Consider the following 24676-nt stretch of genomic DNA (forward strand, 5'->3'; position numbering starts at 1 on the left):
CAATAAAACGCCCAGTCTCTCTCGAACATATAACACACATTTTTTTTTTTTTTTACAATAAACACATACACTCATATTAAAGGAATAGGAAAGGTGATTATGTACTCACCTCCTGTTTTTTTTTTTTTTTTAAAACCTGTATGACTTTCTTCCATGGAACACAAAAGGAGACATTCTGAAGACTGGGCTGATCTCTCTTTTCCATACAATTACAATGAATGGTGACTCAAGCTTTAAAGCTTCAAAAAGGCCATCAAAGTGGTCCATTCAAGTTGTGCATGACACTCAAATTATTCTGAAACTATACAATAGAGATGTTCAGATTGTAGTTCAAAAACTCAAGACAATTAGCATTTTCCAGCCACAGGTTTTTATAAAGGCAGTTTTAGATTTATGAGTGAAATAAGGCCAGATTGTCACGTTTAGTTCTAAAACATAAATTACACACAGTCATATCTCAAACATGTTTTATAAAGCTGCTATGTTTTTTAAAAGCATGTTGCTATCACGATGCTAATTATGGACTACAACTACCATGAGCATAAGAGCTATGGGCTTTATGAAACCGATGAGAGTTGTAGTTCTTATTTAGCAATGGGCATTTTTTAAAAAACACAACGGCTTTAAAATCCACTTTCGAGGTATGACTATGTGTGATTTCTGTTCTAGAAGGAAACATGAAAGTCTCTGTCGATAATTTTCACGACAGATCTTATTTTACTCGAAATTCGAAAACCAAGAGGAAATCCTGCGGGAACCCATGGCAAATTAGCCTACAAATTGGCGTCATAACTGAACAGCTCTATAGGTGTGTAAAAAATGTAAGTCACTTAACATCTTGATGTCCGCCCTTGCTCTTTTGGCACATTCTTGAGAAAAGTAGAAATGTCTGATTAAGGAATAAGTCATTCTTTTGAGTCTGATCATTTCAATAAATCGGATAATAACATTCAGAAAAACAGTCTGAATCATTCATTTATAAATGTAACAGATTCGGTTCTAAAGTTCAACTCAATGATCAAGTTGCAGCAGTTCTCAAGTTATTATCCGACTGGAATTCTTCAACAGAAGAAAAAAAGTCATGCTGGTTTGGAATGACAGGTTTGGAGTACATGAAAGCCTTTTCAGTTTTGGGGGACATTATTACTTTAAATGAGAGAATAACACAACAGGCAACAGATAAAGGATCGTTTCAGTGCAACTGTACAGTTTGCTTACATGACTGTGAAATATATACAGCATGCTATTGATACATTACATCAAGAGAAGGAACACAAAGCCTATGATTACATAAGTGTCCAAGAAAGAAATATTGACTGCATCCCGCTGTGCGCACTGTGTTGTCATAACAACTCCCGGTCATGAGCGACGTAGGCATTCTTGTTCAGTTCATATGCTTGCAGATCACTTCCAAGCCCAAAATGTTGATGATGACTATGTTGGCACAACTGGCACAAACATCGATCATTTCTTCTCAAAAACATTCCATTCAGTCTTTTTATCTTACAGTCGCTGTTAGAATTCAGGCCAAAAAAAGAAAAGCTGGCAGAGCAAATACATCTGCAGGCAGCTCTACGTAATTAAAATTGATTACGCTTTTTCAACTTTGAATCAAGAAAAGATTCCTTTTTACAGGTAATATTGTGCTGTCATGAAACAGGGTGTGAAATAATGCACAAGGTGTTCTGGGAGTTTATTTATGCAATGCAACACTGGGTTTTCACTAGGCATCATATTTCTTCCCCGCTCTGTGAATTTGCTGGTATAAGGTCATGGAGAAGGCCATTCCAAGCAGCTGCAGAACAGAGGAAATGACATCAGCATAGCCCTGTGTCAGAATGTGACATCATTCCAGGCAAAACAGAAACAGAAGAGGATAAAAATGGGAATAAGTCAGGATAAGTCTAATCATTATGTGTGTAAGTACCTGTAAGACCAGCACACACATTGCAATGGTTCCCAGCAAATGTTTGTTGTCATTTAGCCATTCCTCAACCTTCTCATAGCAACCCTAATGGAAGTAAAGAAGAGACACATGGGATTACAGAAGTGTGTTCATGTAACATGAGCAGTGTCGGACTACTTTGATGTGTTTTGAACTTCCCAAGATGCAAGCTACTTGTGATATAAAATAGTTCAACTAGAGTCAAACAAACCTTTTAAGAAGTTGGCTACACTGCATGCTACCTCAAAGCTATTTCAAGGAATATTCCGGGTTCAATACAGGTTAAGCATAATTGACCACAGTTTGGAGCATAATGTTGATTACCATAAAAATAATAATAATCCTTAAACAAAAAATAAGATGCAAAATTCAAGGTTAAAGTGAGACACATGCAATGGAAGTCAATGGAGCCAATTTCTTCAAGAGTTTAAAAGGCAGAAATGTGAAGCTTATAATTGTATAAAAGCACAAATTAATTCTGTTAAAATTCATGTATTATAAAAACATAGTTTTTTATTTGGGGGGTTTCTGAATAAATTTGACCTATTCTTTGCAATTAGTCCACAGTTAAGGTGGTAATATTTATTATTGAAATATATAAAATATAAATATTTTTAAATAAATAAATAAAAATGTAAAAAGGTGTAATTTTGGTGCGGCTGTGGCTCAGGTAGTTGAGCGGGTCGGCCACTAATCGCAGGGTTGGTGGTTCAATGCCCGGCCCACATGAATCCACATGCCGAAGTGTCCTTGGGCAAGACACTGAACCCCAAGTTGCTCCCAATAGCAGGCTAGCACCTTGCATGGCAGCTCTGCCACCATTGGTGTATGAGTGTGTGTGTGTGTGTGTGTGTGTGAATGGGTGAATGAGACGCAGTGTAAAGTGCTTTGAATACCGGCAAGTTTAAAAAGGCGCTATATAATTGCAGACCATTTACCATTTATTTTCTGCAATCACAGCAGAATTGATCTGGCACAACAACAATGTAGATCTCAATTAGAGTGACATCATTAAACTTCAACCAACACATTTAAACTAAATGCAAAAACCAACATTTTAAAAATGACATATAATGCCTCAAATTTAAAGCACTCAAAAGAGAACCATTTTCAGTGAACCATTTTTTGTTTTTAATCACTTTGTTTACATCAACTATCTGAACAAAAATAAATTAGAGTTCCAATTTTAAGACGGCTGTTTTCAAAGAAAGCTATTTTTAATACAGCTGAACTACTGCCACTCAAAAATGTAGATGAGTTAGCAGTATAGCTACTTTGAATAACTCTGCAACTCTTATTACGAGCACTAGAGAAGATATCAGCATTTTTGTTGATACAGAAAACATAAGTTTACCTGTGACCAGAAGATGTTGGTTGCATTGCGACCGCACTCTCTATAATGCTCCTGGCAGCATCTGTCTGGCACCGCTTTCTCCTGTAGGGCATCATGCCAGTCTGTGTGCCCGGTTACGCCGCAACACTGCCACTAATAAAAGAAAATGAGAATATTCACACACATTGTACATAATGCACAAAGAGAATTTTGGTGATGCTAGCTTATTGATCCTTTGCCGGGTAATATCAGTGGTGGAGGGCTTATGATTCTTCATGAGTTATTTTTCCACTCATAATTTTGTGGAAGAGCAGCTGCAGAAAGATGTGGCCCATTTCTCTGTGTAAAATCAACGGCTTGAACTTGCAGTGGCCCGCCATTAGTGTCACTGATGGCTGTATATCACACATCCACACACACCTCAGCCTGTATAATGTTCCAGGCGTTGCGGAGGCCAATGTTATTGTCCGTGTTGTAGAGCCGCAGGCCTTCTTTTAGATCCTGTTTAGCGTTCTCACTAACCTGCAAAACAGTTTGGAGTCAAAAATGCGATTACCACAAACCACAAATACACTGCAAAGTTTTGGAATTGACAATCGAATTTAAAGGAATATTCCAGGTTCAATACAAGTTAACTTCAGCATTTGTGGCATCATGTTGACTACCACAAACATACATTTCAACTTGTCCCTCCTTTTCTTGAAGAAAAAATTAATAAAAAATCTGATTTATAATGCGCAGCAGTCGATTCACTTTTCAGCAGTGAATTCAGTTGGACACTGCGGTTACACAAATAAGCAAGGTGTACAGAATTATATTGAATTAATTAATTGCTCAGAAAGGGAGTGGAAACCGTATTTAAATGCATTGTCTATGTCTATGAGACCACAGAGCAGATGTGTGACAATGCAGAATATTGGAAGTGTAAAGCAGGAGAACAGGTGTGTGGGCTGCTGTTGTTATCGCTTGCCAGGATATATCTATGGTTAATGAGAGTCTGTGCAGTGGGTAGTTCAGCTCTGTATGTGTGTGAGAATGCAGTACGAGAGGGTCTCTGTGATACTTGGTGCTCATACCTTGTCTGTGTACACGAAGAAAAGGATGAGCAGAATCAACTCTGCCAGCAGAATAATCAATAAAACAATGAAGAACTACAAGGAAAAAGGGATAAAAGACATTAAGAGACCATGAATAATTACAAAAATTAATATTTCAACAACTGTAATTTGCAGTCATCCACATGCAGATAAACATATTGACACATTAAAGGGGATATTTAATGGCAAACATGATTTTCTGGCTCTTTGAAATAAAATAATTACTTAGTAGACATGCTATAATGTTCACAATGTATCCAATGTATTTGTGATTTATGCCACAAAAATTCAACAGATGGAAAAGCACTTTTTAAGTTAGGTTGTGTGCTATACAGTTCAATCATTACTATTAACCTTTTTAATATGCAAATTAGAACATTAATTAAGGATCTATACATGTACAGAGTGAAATCTTGTAACCTGATTAATTATTTAAGTGTGAACAGACTGAAACATGGAACAAGATAACCCAGGATTATGTTAACCCAAGGTTAATAATGACCCTGGCTTAATGTCAAGTGTGAATAAATCCATAAGTTCTTTCACACAATTCATTGAAGTGGATTTCACTTAGGCAAGGCAAGTTTATTTTTATAACTCATACACAGTTGTTATTTAAAAATAATTAAAAAAGACATAAAAGACATTTAAAACTAAGTTTGGGTTGCCCCTTCAGTGGAAACGCTGAACAGGTGCCTCACTGATCAATAGGTCGATCACTCCATCACTTACACAATGACGTTGATCACTTACAAAATGAGCCCACTGAAGTGGGTTTACTTACACTCAGCAACAGGCACTTGTTCTCCTTGATGGCACCGAGGCATCCCAGAAAGCCAGTTACCATGACGACGGAGCCCAAGGTAATGACCAGATTGGCGGCGGAGAGGGAGGGGAATGATGGGGAGAATGTGGCAAAACTGCCCTGAGAAACGGACAGCCAAATGCCCACACCTAACAACCCACAGCCTGACAACTAAGAGAGAGACACAGAGAGACATTCAGAGAGAGAGAGAGAGAGAGAGACTCTTTCATGTTTATCAACATAGAAGCACATAAATTATGGATCAAACATGCATAAATGTTCAATCCAACAGTGTTTTTCACTGTTTTGGTTTCGTAAGCTTTTGATTTCTAAATCTGTCAATGGAATTGACAAAGTATCGAGTTATGAAGTATCACAATGACCCCGAGTCTGATCTGCATACATTATAGCTACAAAGTATGCAAAAAGCAGAACATCAAATGAGTAGAAAATGTTCCTGAGTAAATTGTTGACTTGATGAAAGTAAAAAAAAAAAGGGAGACTGTTTAGAATTCACTGCAAATAGACTTCTCTTTATGTTAAGATAGCAGGTTGAGCTAACATTGATTCACTTTATTAATAAGTAATGAAAACCAGTCAGGCTCAGTGTAAAATATTGTGCAAGTGAAACTGAGTTTCCTAAAGACTTAGGTAGGTGTCTGATTATATGTGTAACCAACAGAATCATACCTGCGTCAGATCTCTATGCTGGGAGAGTTATATAAATGCTAATGGAATCGCAATAGTTGAGTATGTATTGAAGTGTGTAGTGCTGCATTTCGTGTGTGTAAGTGTGTCTAGACTGGAATAGAGTAGAAGGTGAGCTTGTCCACATCTCTTATAGGGGAAAACTCTTGTAACTTCATGCTTAAGCAAGCGAAATGTAAAAGTAGTCCAGTCTGCTATGGGCCAGACAGCGGGAGAAAGTTTGCAAACAGACCTGGATTGGCTCCAATAAGAAAAGGAGTACATGTTATGTTGGCTGCAATATATTCTCCTGTTGTGTTGGGTATGGAACAGCATCAGTAGTAAATAATGACAGAATGTATTTTTAGGTGAAAATCTTTTTTAAATACATTTAGAAACACATTAAACACTTTAAAGGGGTCATGACATGAGGAATCAAATTTCCCTTGATCTTTTATAAGAGGTCATTGTGCTATAAAACACACTGAATGTTTCAAAACTGAGAACTTCCTCCTTAATAGAAAAAAAGCATTTATTTAAACCAGGCTCTAGAAATGGGCCGGTTGGAATTTGTGGAAATTGTGACATCACAAGGATCAAAAATATCTGCATACAACTGCCTTCAAAAATATCTTCAGCAAGAAATCAATGCCTATTTTTCCATTATTGCACCCTTGGCCCCGCCCACTGGAGCTCAGACAGTCAGTCAGTCAGATAGGTGAAGAGGGCCGGTCATGGGAGATTCATCCAAAGGAGACTTACACAGGACACCTTTATATGCCTGGATATATCTCTGGATTTAAATGTTTTTCTACATAAACCTGCACTAGATAAACAGCTTTGATTGTTATCATACATCTTGCGCCACTTTTAAAAGACGCAATGTCAAGTTATAACTCTAATAAAGAGACACCCATCCTGTTTCATCATGCTGTTTGCTCTGTTGCTGTTGTGCTGCTTGAAATTTTCTTTGGATTGAGTTTCAAATATGGCTGTATTTGAGGGGCTGCACGGTGTTGGCCAATCATTACAGTGGCCATTTATATTGAAGTCTTAAAGGGCCAGAGAGCTTGAAACTGAGCGTTTCAGACAGAGGGCTAGAGACAGGGTGGGAAATTATTAAATATATGACTACATTATGACTGATAACATAGTGGACCTCAGGAAAATTATATACAGAATATATAAATGGTAAATGGTCTGCTCTTATATAGCGCCTTTTTAACCATAACGGTATTCAAAGCACTTTACACTGCGTCTCATTCACCTATTCACACACCAATGATGGCAGAGCTGCCATGCAAGGCCTTAGCCTGCCATTGGAGAAACTTGGGAGTTCAGTGGACTTCGGCATGTGGAGTCGTGTGAGCCGGGAATCGAACCACCAACCCTGCGATTAGTGGCAACTACCTGAGCCACACACACACACACACATATATATATATATATAGATAAAAAGAGTATGTCATGACCCCTTTAAGGAAAAAGTTTTTAAAATTTCAAATTTAGCAAAATGTTAGTCCTCCCTCACATTTCATTGTGCACTATGCAGAGCAGTGGTCTGGCTCCCCACACACTCCTCTTTGAGTGTAATTGAAGGTGAAAAGCCGTGTCATTCAGTTCCCTCGTGAAAATACCCCGCATGCACTCTGAGACCCGTGAAGAATGTGAAATGAGACCGAATCCTTATGCTCAGAAAATGAATGAGTAACATAAATAAATAAATAAATGAATAAAGCAGAAGTCTGAAAAATAGGTTAAATCAGATGAAAATATTTAAAAGGCCATTGTGAGAGTGAGATGCAGTGATCAAAAAATCAGAGAGAAAATAATTAGGGACAGAGAAAATGCAGGCAAGAAAAAGCAACCAAATCACCACAAAACACAGAGCACAAACTAAGGCTATTCTGTCCACAATAGCAGACAGACAGTGGTGGGTGTATAGGTAGAACACTGTGTTCTTGACCAAGGATTGTAAACAGCTTTTAACCCAATTTTTTTAATTCATGTTACACACACACACACACACACACACACACACACACACACACACACACACACACACACACACACACACACACACACACACACACACACACACACACACACAGTTTGAATTCAATGTATTCTCTTTGCCTTTGGAAAAGCTTTCATAATGGGTTTGTACTTAATCCTGCATTTCAAACTGCTCTTGTTTAAAGTGTTTTGATTCTTGTTTGTATGCAGAGGCACACATTCTCTAAAAGTAACTGTTTGAATGAACAAACAATGTGTGTGTGTGTGGTGTGGACAGTAAAATACAAGGCAATATAAGGCAAGTAAAAAAAATAAAAATGGAAAGGGGAAAATAAATTAAATTAGGGAAAGTGAGAAAGAAAGGAAAGAGGAATAAGGAGAGGAATGGAAAAAATAAAGGAAAATGGAGAAGGAAATTAAATGGAAAAAACGGAAAATGAAAAAACAGGGAGAGAAAAAAGGAAAAGGGACTAAAGAAAGGAAAAGGGAGAAGGAAATTAAGCAGGACAAAGGAGCAGAAAAAGAGAAAAGGAAATGAAACAGGAAAAAAGGAGAAGGAAAGGAAACAGATAGGAAAGGACATTTCCTAGTGCTGAATGTATGTAACACTGATAAGGATTAATAAGAAAAGAAAAAAGACAGAAAAAAGTTGATTCAGCAGTTTATGTTAATAAAATATCCGACATGCAAAACTAACCTCACAAGTGTGTGTGTGTGTGTGTGTGTGTGTGTGTGTGTGTGTGTGTGTGACCTTGTGAAATTAAAAGTCAGTCTGGTTTTAACTTTCTGTCTCCTGTATTAAACATGGAGCTGAGAGACATCAGGCTCACTAATGTCAAACATATGAAAGGTACATTCACAGCAACCCAAAACAACTCGACCCACACACCACACACTCACAGACAGATCATTTCTACCTGAAAAAATTCTACCAGAAAACAAGAAAACACCCACACACAATGAGACAAATTACAGGAATACTTCACATTCACATAAGCAGCAAGATCAACATTTTAATTCTTATAATTATATTTTTAAGAGAAGAATTTAGATTACAAGTGCTGAATGCCTCTAAAACAGGACATATTTCTACAGAACAGAACAGGAATATAATCTCACTTTGATGGAAAAATGCACCCCAAAATTGAATTCCAACGAACCAAAGTGCGAAAGAGAAAATGACTTTGACAAACCACTCTGTCTCAAGGTAATTCTGTCTAAAGCTTTCTGTCTAACCTTTTCAAATCACTTTACTTTCATCTATCGTCTGTACCTCCCATTTTTCTCTCTCTTTTATTCATTCTCCGCCCTACTGTTTTAAGCATGGTGGAAAATCTATCTCCAGGCCTTTGTAATCTTTCCATCATTTCCTTATGTATTCCCTTTATATTTATGAGTTTGTGTGTGTGTAATGGGAATTTTTAGATCAGCGGGGAGTTTTTCTGTAAGTTCTCGCCTGTGATCTGGTGCCTCCATCGTTAAACCCGCTGAAAACAATCAAACAACAACAACAGACACACACACACGTACGTGCACGCGAACACACACACACACACGCACGCGCACACACACGGCAGATCAAACGAGCAATTGCTCTCAACTCTCAAAACTGTAATCTTACACAGACTTTCCACTCCACACACAGAGAAAACATCACAGATCCAGAAGATTGAGAAGTAAGGCTGTGCAAGTGCACCTTAAAGAGTTGTTAAAATAAGAGAGGGAGAGAGAGAGAGAGAGAGAGAGAGGAGACAGACAGACAGGAAGGAAGAGCAAAAGTGATTAGTTAGAGTGCTCTGGTTCAGATGAATATGTATTACTGCCTTTGATCTAAGAACATTTAACACCTCATGATGAACTTCAATCCTTCAGCCTTTATGTAGAACACACATGCACATAAAAATGTACATGGTCTAATTATACCAATTATCGATAGTTTCTGCCAATATACTTATTACTATAGTAAGTGTTATGATAATAAAACTGTATTAATGTGATAATAAACACCACCTGTTTAATCATTTTAAGTGATTCACAGACTGAAATTGTATTTCATCATTTTCTGTGAGTCTGTGAATCACACAACATTATAAAACTTATCAAAATGATCATTTGAAAAAGTGCATTAAACATTACATTAATGAAATGAACATAAAATCTAACAGCAATGACAGTGCATGGCCAAAGTTAATAATTCAAAACACTGAGACATCAAGTTAATTTTAAGTGCATAAAACAATAGCAACATTACGATCATTAATGATCATAAAATCAACATAAAATGGTTATAAAATGAACAAAAATTAATGACCATAAAATCAACAGCAACGACACTGCTAGGTCAAAGCTTTCATCTAAAAACCCAGAAACATTTTTAACCCTAACTACTTACTGATAGTCCATCATCTTTTGAACAGCAAGAATATTTTATAACAGCAGAGGTCCACTGAGTCACACAAGGAACAATTGTGTCAAGTTTTATGCAACAGCAACAGTAGAGCGATGGGCTTTGTTTCATAGTGCTGCACATTTTGCAGTTGAACTATTATGTAGATAGATCCAGTAGTTAAATGCTGAGGTAGACCATTTTCACCTGGCTGGATAGTTGCGAGTATCACTACTGCAATACACATAACCCTCCCTCTCTCTTCCAAAAACACTCAACGACTTATCGTACATTTCCATTGGCGTGGAAAAACTCTGCTCAAAGCCGCTCTCAACGCCATAGACCTGCTGCTTTTGGGCATGGTACAGCGATTGTGGGCTGTGTTTGCAATGGCTTACTACCAATACTATATTTACTGCCTCTGCCACATCAGTCTATGGCAGAAATAGTAAAAGTATGTGCAGTATGCCATTTTGAACTCATCCTGTGATTGTTCAATCTAATAATTATAAATATGCATGAATATAGTCAGAAAGATGCAAACTTTATTTACAAATGCCCAACATATAAAAACGTTTCTTCCAGCCACAGTATTTTCACAATGAATGCATGCAGTCTTCATTTGAAGTCAGTTTGTGATTAATGCACAGAATAAACAGAAACTTCAGCATTTTCTTCATTTGTTGAAGCACTTATGACAGATGTCACTGCTTTCAATTCACAGTGAGTGGCTCACATCCAGCGTTTTCACTTCTCGTTCGCATAAAGCTGAGAAAACTCTTTTGACACTCTTGACTGCCCTCAACACCTTCTCTGCACCGTTGTTAATCCCACAATCAACCTCGAGAGCGTGGCGCTCCGCTTCCATAGGAATCAATTAAAAATGCTCACTCATTTTCTCTCGCCAGACGCCAGTCGTTTACCAAACATATATCAGCGGTGTGCTGATTTAGAATTAAAAATGTTAAAGATTGAAAAAAGAGAATGATTAAGATAATCAATAAATTACCAATTTACTAGTTGCCTTTTTAATATGTAATAATGATGTAATCTATAAAAAAGTAACTGTAGTTGCATTACAAATATATAAAACATTATTTAATCCAATTACAAGTACTTGATTTTTGTAATCTGATTACGTAATTCAGATGACATGTAATCCATTACTACCCAGCATTGAATGTAGCACACATGAAGTTTGGGCTACTTATATTATTTTTTGTAGTTTTTCCTAATCTCCTTTCATTTTCATCATATGGAAAAGAGTCCCTGGGCAATTAGTTAAACGTCTTCTTGAGTGTTCTATTGAATTAAACCAAGTCCCACATGTTTGGAGCCAAAAGAGGATCCACAAAGCCCCTTAGAGGACAGGGAGAGCATTTTTTTCTGTATTCGGTTTTTGTTCCCTTGCAATAGTTTGCATTCCCTTGCAGTTGTTTTCGGTAAACTTCCAATAGCTTAATCCATCCCTTATGAAAATAAACCATAATTTTCCTATAGTAACCATAGTTCAACTATGGTATTTGTAGTAAAACCATAGTAACCACAACATTTACTATGGTTTTTCTACATTACCTATACTTGAACTATGGTATAAAAAGTTTTTTCAAAAATATTTTTGGTTTTCCTGTATTATTATTACTACGGTTTTACTCCAGATATCATGATACATTTTCTTAAAGGATAGATTCAGCCATTGTGAGGGTACTCAAAATAATTGCGATGGAACACAAAACTTATTGTGAGACAAAGGTTTCCAGAAATAATTTGCATGCATTCTGCAACTAGCGGCACCTAACTTAATTGTAAAAACATTGTTTCGAAACAGGTTTCCCAAATGCTCCCCTGCCTGAAACTGATTGAACAAACAGGCAGTCCTGCCCCATTGGTTGAGCCAGAAGTTGACATTTGGGGTCACTCAAACAGAGCAATGTTTTGATAGCATCAGAGCCATAATGTAGACTCTTTGGGATGTCATACTTAAAAAATGTCTCTGCAGATGAATATGGGAAAAAGTATTTCAACATAAAAAAATGACACATGGCATAATTAGGGTGTAGTTTGATACTCACCCAGAACAGCAGGTTGAAGAGGAACATCATGTATTTGACACAGCACAAGCATCCACGCGCCATCTTCAGCTTCTCAAACTCTAGGAGGAAGACAAATGACAAGTCCAGGTAAAACACCACATACTTCCCAGAGGCAGACAAGCACTTCTCCTGATGTTTCCTCCCAGTGGGGACGACTACCACGCCGTCTCTCAGCGTTGATTGATCTTTGATATTTGACCCTCGGGAGCCATAAAATGCCCCTACAGCCAGACGGTGACCCCGACGGGTCGCCCGGGCAAACTCAGACTCTACACTGTCCAATGAGGGGCTACGATGGACCTCAGATTCGTGGCTTTCACACCTCTGCATCGTCAGGCAAAAGGCGAACCGAGGGCATGTTTCACAGTCTTGTTGTGCACAGGTTCAAATTCGCTATATTAATGAGATGTGAACTTGCACAGAAATATTCTTAACAGAGTAAACTTCTGAGGAATTCTGAGTTTACAGATGTCTCTTATGTGTTCCCAGGACACTTTGTGTGAGATCCCACACCCTTTGTGTTTTCCTCGGAGCGACTTGTGATCCGTAATTCCGCTTCACTGACCACTCCTCGTAATTCTTTCTCCCCGTGTCTCCTATTTGTCTTTTGCTCCTTTCCGACGTTTCATGCATGCAGGAACACAGAGCATGTGCTTTCAACTTTCCCCGCTCTCTTTAAATTCGCTCCTTCGCTCCACTGGTTAAGCATGTTCTGTTTAATAGATTTGCTTTGCTGCATGTACCACTTTTCCTGCAAGCTCTCTCTCTCTCACTTTCCTGCAGTGCTCTCTGAGAGCTATTATTAGAGATCTTCCCTCGCGGCTCTCCTCATCCCAACTAGCGGTCTGTCCCTCTCTGCATCATCCTACTTCCCTCCATACATCCCTCTCTCTTGTTTGGCTCCTCCTCTTCCATTCCAGCCAATCTGTTATCAGGTCAATGCATTTCCTCCCTTCCCTCATACCTGGATTGGCCTGATAATGCAGATACAGTATCCAAAATGTGCAGTGCTTGGGTTCTCTAAGACCAAGTTTGAGAAACACTGTTTTAAAGGTTTCAGAGATTGTGGTTGACTGAAATGGGTTTTTACATGACTGATCACTATATCTAGGCAAGCTATAGAAAGTCTATATAACTATATTATGTATTCAGAATCCAAGTACTGATTACCATTGTCCCATGTCTGCAAACATCATCTGCAGCCTGAAACTGAACTTTTGGTCAGATGTTTGGAGTGAACGCACTTGGCTGCATAACGCACTTGGCTGCATAGGAAAGCTATAGGATATTAAAACATATATTTAGTGAATGACTTAACCTCCAGTGTGCTGTCTGTCTGCACTGGTCTCAGAACAGTTGAAAATGCGCCATATTTTCATCCTAACTTAATATAAAGCCTCTGAAAGCAGGTTTTGAATGAACTCATCAATTCTCAATATGATAATGCAGGGTGAATATAGGATTTCTATGGAAAAAATAGAGCTATTGTCCACTATAGTGGTCACGGTGTTTAACAGAATGCCGTTTCATGATAAATCTAAAAAAAACTAGAAACTAGAGACACTAGTCTTTTGACTCAAATAGGTTTCAATGTAAAAACGTAATGAGTTTTTTACCAGTTGTAGATTTGTTAGTGTTTTTCCCAAAGACATACTGCTGTGATCGGCGCCATATTATTTGTCACATATGCGTCAAAAGTTTAACCCTTTACTGACAACCCAGAGTGTTCTGAACTGAGATCAGTCCATTAAAATAAAACTATGTATAGCGTATAACGAAGACAAAACATGCAGGGTCACACGAGGCCAGAGAGCAAGGTGGATGATGGTCAATATAATGCTGGTAAATCTACTATGATTAATTGACAGCAAATAAGCCGGACATAAAATTGCATATATTTTAAGAAATATTCACCCAAAATGTGCAAAACAATATCTGAATGTTTTATTATTCATTGCTAAGGCTGTTGGTAGATTCTGCAGGGTTCCCACGGTCATGGCAATCTGGAAATATCAGTGAATTTTAAAATTGTATTTTCCAGGCCTGAAAGAGTCATGGAAATTAATAAAATCTCAAAAGTCATGGAAAATTCTATAGTGAATGGATATTAGGGGTGTAAATCGGATGTATCATTACGATACAATCTTATATCGATTCTCTTGGCCTGCAATCCGATATTTGCAGATACTTCAAATTCTGCTGTGATACGATTTCGATTTGATTCGATTCGGGGCCCTGCGATCGATATTATTTGTCTATTTTACACAATCAATAAAAAACAAATTTGCCCTCAAATGCAACCAAAATTTTATTTGAATATTTTATTAAGCTCTCTGAAAAGTGCAAATTTAATATCCACATTAAGACATCCACAATAAAATAAGGTAATTCTGATGTTGAAAGAAATTATATAGATAATAATATAAAAACAACGTCACACAACTGATCATCAATTGTTTGATTACAGCTTATTTTTCAGTTTAATCCGATTCAAAGTACTTATATACCCATGACATGTTTCCAACTATCCGTGCTATCCATGGTTTTCTTGGCTACAACTTCCACAGTTGTAATGAAAAATATTTTTTCAGTTAACTGGGATAAATGTTAGTAAGGGTGTTGATGTGTAAAATCTTATAACTGATGCTAGTGCTGGGCAGCAGGTGATTTCTCATAGTAATATTCAATTTGTAATTGAATTGTTCTCGAGTCAGTTCCTTTTAAAGGTGCTGCAAGCAATTTTAGCCATTCTGGAACTTCCACCAGACTAGACGTTGAAATAGTCACGCCCCTTCTAAACCCTGCAGTCCAAAAACTTGCATGCACACAGTCAAACACACAAGTAAGGACCGTTGCGTTGAGCAGATGTAGGAGAAAAGGGTCATCCTAGATGTTTCGCATCTCAGAGCTTATACGAGCATTCCTGGTCTGCCCTGTGAACGCATAATGACAGGCAGAAAATATTCTGATTGGCTAAAAAACATTTTGAGCGCGGCCCGCAGACATCTTTTACCCCTCTGTACTGAGTCTTGGGCTGTTATAGAGACAGGTATGACATTTCATGGCACCAATTTCAGTCATTTCTGACAGGTAGAGGCGCTTTCTGTATGTCATTTCATTAAAAAAAAATAACTTACAGCACCATTAAGGATTTAGTGGAAAAGGTTCACAAATCAGCCAGAATAATACATTTGCAAATCGGTCTGACTCTGAATTAAACTGTGCAAAGAGTGTATTATATTTGCTGTTCTTGTTTAAGTGACTGAATCAGATACTTCAAAACAAACACTTAACAATTGAGCCAATGCTCAAACATAAAGTGCATGTCAACAAAACAAGCAAACCAAACAATAAAACTATAAACACAATATACAGTGCATTCAGAAAATATTAATAACCCTTCATTTTTTTTATTTATGTTGCAGTCTTATGCTAAAATGCTTTAAATTATTTATTTTCACATCAATCTACACTTCATACCCCATAATGGCAAAGCAAAAAACAGATTTTTTATAACCTGTCGGTTATAAGCGGTCTCAAAGCTGAAAATGCATATCAGAACAAAAACCAAGCCATAAGGTCAAAAGAACTGCCTGCTGAGCTCAGAGACAGGATTGTGTCAAAGCACAGATCTGGGGAAGGCTACAAAATAATTTTGGCTGCATTGAAGGTTCTCATGAGCACAGTGGCCTCCTTTATTCTTAAATAGAAGAAGTTTGAAACAACAAGGACTCTTCCTAGAGCTGGCAGCCCAGCCAAACTGAGCATTTGGGGAGGAGGGCCTTGGTAAGAGAAATGACCAAGAATCCGATGGTCACTCTGGTTAAGCTCCAGAGATCATGTGTGGAGATGGGAGAAACTTGCAGAAGGACAACCATCACTGCAACACTCCACCAATCTGGGCTTTATGGCAGAGTGGCCAGACTTTTGCAAAGGCCCACTTGGAATTTGGCAAAAAAGCACCTAAAGGACTCTCAGACTGTGAGAAACAAGATTCTCTGGTCTGATGAAATGAAGATTGAACTGTTTGGCCTCAATTCCAAGTGTCATGTCTGGAGAAAACCAGGCACCACTCATCACCTGCACAATACCATCCCAACGGTGAAACATCTTGCTGTATGTAAGCGTCTCTACTTTCTTCGAAGGCTGAGGAAAGCACATCTCCCACCCCCCATCCTCACTACATTCTATAGAGGGACTATTGAGAGCATCCTGAGCAGCTGCATCACTGCCTGGTTTGGGACTTGCACCGTTTCGGACCGCAAAGCCCTGCAGAGGATAGTGAGGACAGCTAAGAAGATCATTGGGGTCTCTCTTCCCTCCATCAAAGACATTTACAAAAAACACTGTATCCGCAAAGCAACCAGCATTGTGGACGACCCCACACACCCCTCACACAAACTCTTTACCCTCCTGCCGTCTGGCAAGAGGTACCGAAGCATTCGGGCCCTCACGGCCAGACTGTGTAACAGCTTCTTCCCCCAAGCCATCAGACTTCTCAATACTCAGGGACTGGTTTGACACACACACACACACACACACACACACACACACACACACACACACGTGTCCTGAGTTGCACTTTAATAACTGTCACTTTATAACTGTCTGCTATCTCAATAACTGCTATGTGCATAGAACACTATCTCATAGTATGTTATGTGTACGTTTTTAGAAACTGTCATCTTTTTGCACTACTGTGTACTGGTCGGCGCTGCACTGTGTCTATTGTCCTGTTCATTGTCAAATTTGTTGTACTGTCCCGTACTTTGCACATGTTTGCACGTGCACTTTATATAGGTATATATAGGTAGTTTATATAGGTATTTTATTTTGTTGTGTAGTCTCACGTGGTCCTATGTTGGTCCTTTGTTGTTTTTATGTAGCACCATGGTCCTGGAGGAACGTTGTCTCGTTTTGCTGTGTACTGTACTAACTGTATATGGTTGAAACGACAATAAAAACCACTTGACTTGACTTGTAGGGGTGTTTTTCAGCAGCAGGGACTGGGGACTGGTCAGGGTTGAGGGAAAGCTGAATGCAGAAAAATACAGAGATTGAAAACCTGGTCCAGAGTGCTCAGGACATCCACATTACATTGCCAAGATGGCATTTTCAAATTTATCCAATTGGGAGAGCGTTTTCAAAAAGCTTCATTCTCGCTGAAAAAAAAATGCCGTCTCAGTGTGGACGGAAGGCCAAAACGTAGAGAAAATATGCATTTTCAAATGAAAACGTATTAGCGTCGATGTGGCTACAGTCTACCGTGAATTAAAATGAGAAAATTTGCTTGGATTAAATCCATAAATGTCCCTAATAAGGATGTGTGTGTAGAGATAGATAAACATACTAAATGTAACAAATTAGAAGACAAACAAACATCTTTGGTGTAAAGTTACGCTTTATTAAACAAACTTCCAGTTTCCAGGACAATAGGTGGCAGTAGAGCCAAAACCACAAGTGCAACTGGGCCGCTGGGACGAGCTAAAATCTTACTTAATGCACCTTTAAGTTATTTGCTAAAGGGCACAATAGTGAGAGTTTAAAGATCAACCTTTGCAAAGCTTGAACCTACAACCTTTCTATTACCAGCCCTGATCATCATCATTTCAGTGTGAACAAATGATAAAATAAATGTAACTTTTTTTTGTGAACAGTTCCTTTTTTGGTGAATTCTTCCTTTAACCACTACAATGCACTCACTCCTTTGGACCATTTAAAAATAGCAATTGATCAGTGTCACTTCAGCCAGATGTGCAACTGTAATCATAAGCTTTCCTGCCATTGGATCAAAATCTTATGAGATTTTTGTTCATCTACCATACCTGTATATAAGCTGCGATACAACAACGTTTGCGCATCAGAACTATTTAACGGTAGTTTTAACACTTTCCCAAAGCTATTTATGTTTGTGAGTGTGTGTGTGTTCAAGGTAGGATTTTTGCGTAATTATGAGGCTGATTTTCTTCATTTATAGGACTTGTGCTTGGATTCTTTTAATTTTTTTAGTATAAATGTTATTCCTTCCCTCTGATGCTCTTACCACTACTAATTAAATTGCAAATTTGTGCACAGTGATCTTACGTAACACATCTAATGTGTGTGCTTGTGTTGTATGGTGCTGACTCAACTTATTCCTCCCTTGTGACACCAAAAGTTCTCGGAAAGCTTATTCGACAGGCTTTTATTAGTGAAAGAGTGTTTAACTTTGCTGTAACTGTGGAAAAACTGTCCCATAGCTCCTCATAAACACACAGTCAGCAAACTCATACACCTGTATTTGTGAGGACCTCCCATACATTATTGTTCTTATGAAGTATATACTACACCTTAACCACTTTACAGACACCGTTTGGCATTTTAAGATTATTTGTCCCATTTTGGAACTGTTTTTTTAACAGAAACAAAATTTCTATAATATTGTTATAAACTGAACTCATTAACTTTATAAAACTTGGTATAGTGAAAAAACGAATTTGCGCTTAATATGCTTTCATTCTATTAAATTTCACATCTATTCCTTATTATGTTCTGCACACCTTTTGGAAACAGCATATGTAGTTTGTGTTATGAGTGCACTCATCGATCACACATACACTGCTACTCTAATGAATGAGCGCTTTCTTAGTCCTTAATGCATGATAGTGTGGCTTCTGAAGGGTGAATTATTAGCAATTCTAAGTATTCACGAATTTAAATTTTCAGATATGCTGTTATTCAAATGAATGTGCAGGTTTGTTTTTAAAAGTGTGTAAGAATTACGTGTATGAATATTACGTTTTCTAGAGTCATTACGATAGTAATTATGACTCGTTGTAACAGTGAGCAGGAAGAGGATTAAGAGGCTGCTATATAATTAAACAACATATAAACATGCAAAATTTAGTGTCTGAGTGAAAGACCTAAATAGCGCTATATGTAACACCCCTGTAAGACTCTTCTGGAATATTTTATGGTGTGTGAATCTCTCATGGCTGCTGTCTGGGAGTAAGAATAGAGAGAAAGGCTGGTGAGGTAGTGCAGAATATTTGCTCCACGGGTACTTAACACATCCAGCCTCAGCTGCGAGCCGGAAACAGCACTCATATACTATACATTCAGAGAGGAGAGTAAGACTTCTGATGTCTGGAGAACTTCATATGGTTTGTTCACCCTTAATACAGTTCAGAAGTGTGCTTGATAAGTATTACAAAAAATTATAAATATCTTGCAAATTCAGCAAAGTTTATGCATACGCAGACTGTATATTTCTAGAGTCAATTTCTTCCAAAACGACTGAGATGGCATGCAATATCACACAGGCGTACATATAAAGACGTATACCGAAAGAAAAGAAGTGCTGTCCAGATGTGTGTTTAAGGAGTATTAATTAAACAGACTCTGAAGAAGCACAAATCTGCCGCCTCATACAACATTTTCATGAACATCTGTATTCCAATCTGCTCAGCGCTTTACACACACATGAAATGTCCTTAGATCCTTCAGGGACAAATAGCTTTGTCAGTCTTTATACTAAGAATTTTTCACATTGTGCATGATTGTGGTCTCAAGCAGGAAGTTTTTTTTCAATCGGACACTGGCTTGAGTGCAAATCCCACTCTGCTGCACTCCACAGGGAAATATACCCAAACACTCTGCCCTATATGTAAATTACCTACCATTAGCTCTGCGTACAGGGAATACTGGTTAACACGCTCGGAAAGAGCACTTTCAAACACTTTATTAAAAAAGAATGTGGAGTTTCGGGAGAGGCTGAATAGATTTAGCACTGGGATTCATTCATTTCCATCCTTCAGTAAACAAAAAAGCAATTGTGAGCTGCCGTATGATTTCCTTTCTTGGAATCACATAGCATTTGTAGTCATTAAAGGGATAGTTCACCCCAAAATTGAAATTCTGTCACCATTTACACACCCACATGTTGTTCCAAATCTTTATGACTTTCTTCCATGGAACATACAAGGAGATATTAGGCAAAATTACAGCTTCAGTCACTATTCAATTTTATTGCAAATTTCTTTTCATACAATGATTGTAACTGGTGACCAAGATCGTCAGTCCTTAAAGGAATAGTTCACCTATAAATTAAAATGATCTCATCATTTACTCCCCCTCAGGCCATCCAAGATGTGTATGACTTTCTTTCTTCAACTGAACAAAAATATATTTATTTAAAGCACATAAAGGCAGCATTAAAGTAATCAAAACTACTCCAGTGGTTAAATCCATGTCTTCAGAAATCATATGATAAGTGTGGGTGAGAAAAAGTCATTTTTTACAATTACTCTCCACTTTAACATTCTTCTTTTATTTTTGCCGATTTGCACTCTTCGCATATATCGCCACCTACTGGGCAGGGAGGAGAATTTATGGTAAAAAATATATATATTTTTTCTCACCGTATCATTTTGCTTCTGAAGAAATAGATTTAAACACTGGAGTCTTGTGGGTTAATTTTATGATGTCTGTGATTTTTGGAACTTCAAAGTTTTGCATTGTGAGGACCTACAGAACTGGCATATTCTTCTAAAAATCTTAATTTGTGTTCTGCAGAAAAAAGAGAGTCATACACATCTGGAATGGCATGAAGGTGAATAAATGATGAGAGAATTTGCATTTTTGATAAATGCTAATCTATGCTGAAAAAGATAACAGTGCACAGAATCATTCGTCTATGCCTTTAAAAATATTGTCACTGTATATAGAAAAGGTAACCTGGTCATATACTATTTCTGTTTCATTTTTAAAGTATTTATCATTCATCTCTGCCTATTTTTGGGGAAATATTGCCTACAACCCCTTACACTACAGAAGAAAACTTATTTGCAACCATTTTCTGGTGTATGAATCTTAAGTTAGTATTAATTGCAGATGCAAATAACTGAAAGTCCAGGTTCAACATTTTACAGGCGTATAAATGCTGTCAACTTAGATAGCTACCATTTAAAAGAACATCAAATGACGTTAACTTCATTATTGAGAGAAAGAGGGGCAGACTTTGCCTCTATTTTATCAGAGCTAGTACTGATGTTGAACACCACAAATGTGTGATATAGACACTCTAAACACTCTTGATAGACATACACACATTCATGTTTTTAACAGTTATGCATTCACACACATAAAAGCCTTTTGAACACACTCTCTTGGGTTTTACATTAGTAATGAGCTTTTGTATCGCTGAAATCTCTGTCAACACACATCAAGGCCAAGGAATATAGAATAATGCACAAAATCTTATTTAAGTCACATCGGATTGTATGCAGCACGACTAAACTGAAGGCAGGTAGCCTAGCAAATATCCAAGAAAACATCTAGCCTCTTTTCAAAAGTCTTTAAAAGTTAAAATCACCCACACGAACAGGAAAATTAGATTAAAGATGTCTTCATGCATCAAATCTTTAATTTCTATTGTCAAAACTGAAAAAGGACACAGGATAAAAGAGATTTTACCTCTGACTACAGGTAATTAATTGCCTATTGAAAGGGAAAATCTTGAAACCATTTCTTCTGAATGTGTGTGGAGTTTGAGGTTAGTTCAAGAACTAAATAAAAGGCTTAATTATTGTAAAATACCTTTTGACAAGGGTATGCAGCTCAATATGTACAAAAGGTCTTTTCTCTGCATGACAGCCTGAGGGTATGTGCCGTTTCAAAGCTATGTCTCATGCCTTTTTTTATTGCGATCTCTATTCAAAAAGAGACTGCGCTCTCCCTGACCTCCTTTATACTTTATTTCTATCTACTGTTCTCTGATTTAAGGAGAATTTAGAATTAACAGCATTACTACCTCTTTAGAGGTAAAAGCAATTTTGGGTGACACTGCCCTCTAGTGGCATAAAATCAGCAACAGTGCCATCTGTGCAGCTTGTGTTTTGGCAAGACTTGTTCAAGACTGCATACATGTATGCATAATTCTTTATTATTATTATTTTACACATTTTTGAACAAAATGTCATTAATGTCATTAAAACTATGCAACAACACCAAAGGCATTATGGGGGTTATATATATTTACCAAAAATATAAAATCTAAACTAGCGCATATTGTAGCTTTTTCAAAGTGTCAGTTGCTATTTAGTCTAAATCATCCATGTAAAACAAACTAAAAATTAAAACAAAAAATGATTATTCTTTTTGTACAAGGTAATAAAAATCGGTATATCGGTCGGCTGATATTATCGGCCAATATTAGCCTTTCACCGATATATCGGTATCAGCGTATATATTTACCGATATGTGCAGATATGAAAACTTTTTTTCAGAACATATAATGCAGAAAATAATGCTTTAGAATTGGTGTCATAACATAGTTTGTCCAACAGAGCATACTCCGACTCCATTGTTTATAGAGATGAGCTGACGGTGGCTCTGCAGACAGGGCAGAGTTAAGCGGTGTCTCCTTGGTAAGTTGCTAACTAGTTTGTGAAATAAATACTGGAAAGTTAATTAAAAAATTACCACATAATTTTTCCTTTTAAAAATTACCAATATAATGTTAACCCTGTCCCTGACAACCATGTCACTCATGTTTATCACATCTGTTTGCTGTTAGCCAGTTAAATGTTTGTCAGTGCAGTCAGTAATGTAGCAGATTGAAAGGTAAACACAGCAGCTTTTTTGCAGCTCAGCAGACAACATTGTGGTGGTGGACTGTGTCTGTTGTGTGCTGATTTCACACTATGTTGTTCCCCAGTTGGTGAAACCCAATGCTGGTCCATTTTTACTCTCCGTGACAATGAGCTTATAGATAACTAAAACCATGTAGTTACTTTCATTCCACTGCTGAGTGGAAGCTAATGTGTAAACATTCACCAAACTGTTTTATTCAGGATTCGCAGTTTGGTACCCCTTCAACCGAACAATTCCAGTTTTGCATTTACAAAACGCTGCTGCTCCTGTGTATCTCTTGACTCTGCAGGTGTAAATGTTTCTTGTTTTACAACCTGCCAATAATTGACTGGCAGTATTCAAATAGTCAGCAATTGACTGACACTAAACATACAGTACTAATGTTTATTTAGCTATTTATTTTAATGGTCAGCATTTGAGTGATACTAAACTGTTCTGATGATTTTTAAGCAATTTATTGTATTTTTATTTATTCTTTATTTTCTCAGTGTTCATTTCTAGAACTCGTTGACAAAGTATAATAATAATGTCAAATATTCTTTGATAGAAATATTTAAGAAAGCCGCCTTCTGAGTACCTTTGCATAGTCATATCGATGCAAAATAAGTGAACAATCCACATAGAAAAGGTCTGTTTTCATTACTGCTAAAAAATTTACTATATCGGCCACAATATCGGTAATAAGTGAATTTCCCCCCTCTAAAATCGGTATAGGTCTCAAAAATCCCATATTAGTCTGGCTCTATTATTTTGCATTTGTTATTTTTCACGTTTATGTAGTTTCTTATCGAGCTGCAGAGTCTGTCAGCAGCTGCTGTCAACTACAGATGCGCCAATTCTGCACATTCCTGTGCGGCGGCTCATCACAGCCTGCGGCTCCCGCACACACTTCAATGTGGCGTCCACTATCTCAGATGGGAGGGTAAACAACAGCCAAAGTAGCCTAGTTTGATTAAACTGTACGCACTCATTCCAATATTATGTTTCTACGAACAAGGCCAAATGTACTTCATTAATGGCAGCATTTGAGTCTGCGAGTCGCTTATCTTTCCATATAAAGTGGGCGTGTTTCCGTGTGATTTTTGCACAGCGGAGATTTTGTGCTGATACAGTGCACATATTATATGAGTTTTTTTAAGCAACAGTTCATTTAAAAAAATGGCACACATAACAAAACAAACTAGATATATTTATATATTTAAAGTAACAAACTATATGTATCAGCAGTGCCATAAACAAGCAAACTTTAGGCTAAAAACAACCCCAGATGTTTTAAAATGTTTATAGTTGCTTTAACTCACCTTCTTAGCTCTGAAACGTATGTGCGTCTGTTTCCCGACTTGCTTTCTTCTTCAAGGAAACTCTCTCCTCGCTCACTCTGGAGTGTTTTTGTCCATATGAAAATAAAGACTCGATTAACTGCGTCCTTCCGAGCCTAAACGCATACGAACCATCGGTAAGCGCACTTTTGCTTTCATTGTAATCGAGTGGGAAAAAGTTCGTGTACTCGAAACAATCGGGAATGGCACTTACTTTTCCCACGAACGGAAACAGTGAAGCTGGAAAGATGAAGAGGCGTGACTTCAGTCCATTTACGGTCAGACAGGGAACTGCTGCAAATGAACGTAGCTGGAACACTACAAGAGTTTGCCAGCAGGGGGCGCCAATTCACCTCCACTGCC

The 24676-nt window shown here is 37.6% G+C and overlaps 1 protein-coding gene across 2 annotated transcripts; it reads right to left on the reverse strand.

The window, feature by feature from the left end:
* Positions 1–29: 29 nt before the first annotated feature.
* Positions 30–24564, reverse strand: LOC127638700 (tetraspanin-9). 2 transcript variants are annotated; one of them, XM_052120340.1, is made up of 8 exons: positions 24296–24564; positions 12342–12421; positions 5160–5351; positions 4355–4429; positions 3699–3800; positions 3300–3431; positions 1928–2011; positions 30–1795 (listed from the first exon to the last, which is right to left on the reverse strand). In XM_052120340.1, exons 2-8 carry the CDS (start codon positions 12402–12404, stop codon positions 1724–1726), a joined length of 720 nt encoding a protein of 239 aa, XP_051976300.1. In that variant the 5' UTR covers positions 12405–12421; positions 24296–24564; the 3' UTR covers positions 30–1723. The 2 variants fall into 2 exon arrangements, with proteins under 2 accessions (XP_051976300.1, XP_051976299.1); XM_052120339.1 differs by lacking the exon at positions 24296–24564 and having other exon boundaries at positions 12342–13185.
* Between the last annotated feature and the right edge of the window lie 112 nt (positions 24565–24676).

Source organism: Xyrauchen texanus, chromosome 47, assembly GCF_025860055.1.
Source record: "Xyrauchen texanus isolate HMW12.3.18 chromosome 47, RBS_HiC_50CHRs, whole genome shotgun sequence".
In the NCBI taxonomy this organism is placed as follows: Eukaryota; Metazoa; Chordata; class Actinopteri; order Cypriniformes; family Catostomidae; genus Xyrauchen; species Xyrauchen texanus.

Bases quoted from the DNA above. Each gene is read 5' to 3' on its own strand.
- LOC127638700 (XM_052120339.1), bottom strand. From the start codon at position 12,692: ATGCAGAGGTGTGAAAGCCACGAATCTGAGGTCCATCGTAGCCCCTCA. The intron at 5,352-12,341 runs GTGAGTATCAAA...TCTCTCTCTTAG, and splicing joins TCTTCAACCTGCTGTTCTGG to TTGTCAGGCTGTGGGTTGTT. The intron at 4,430-5,159 runs GTAAGTAAACCC...TTTTCCTTGTAG, and splicing joins ACAAGTGCCTGTTGCTGAGT to TTCTTCATTGTTTTATTGAT.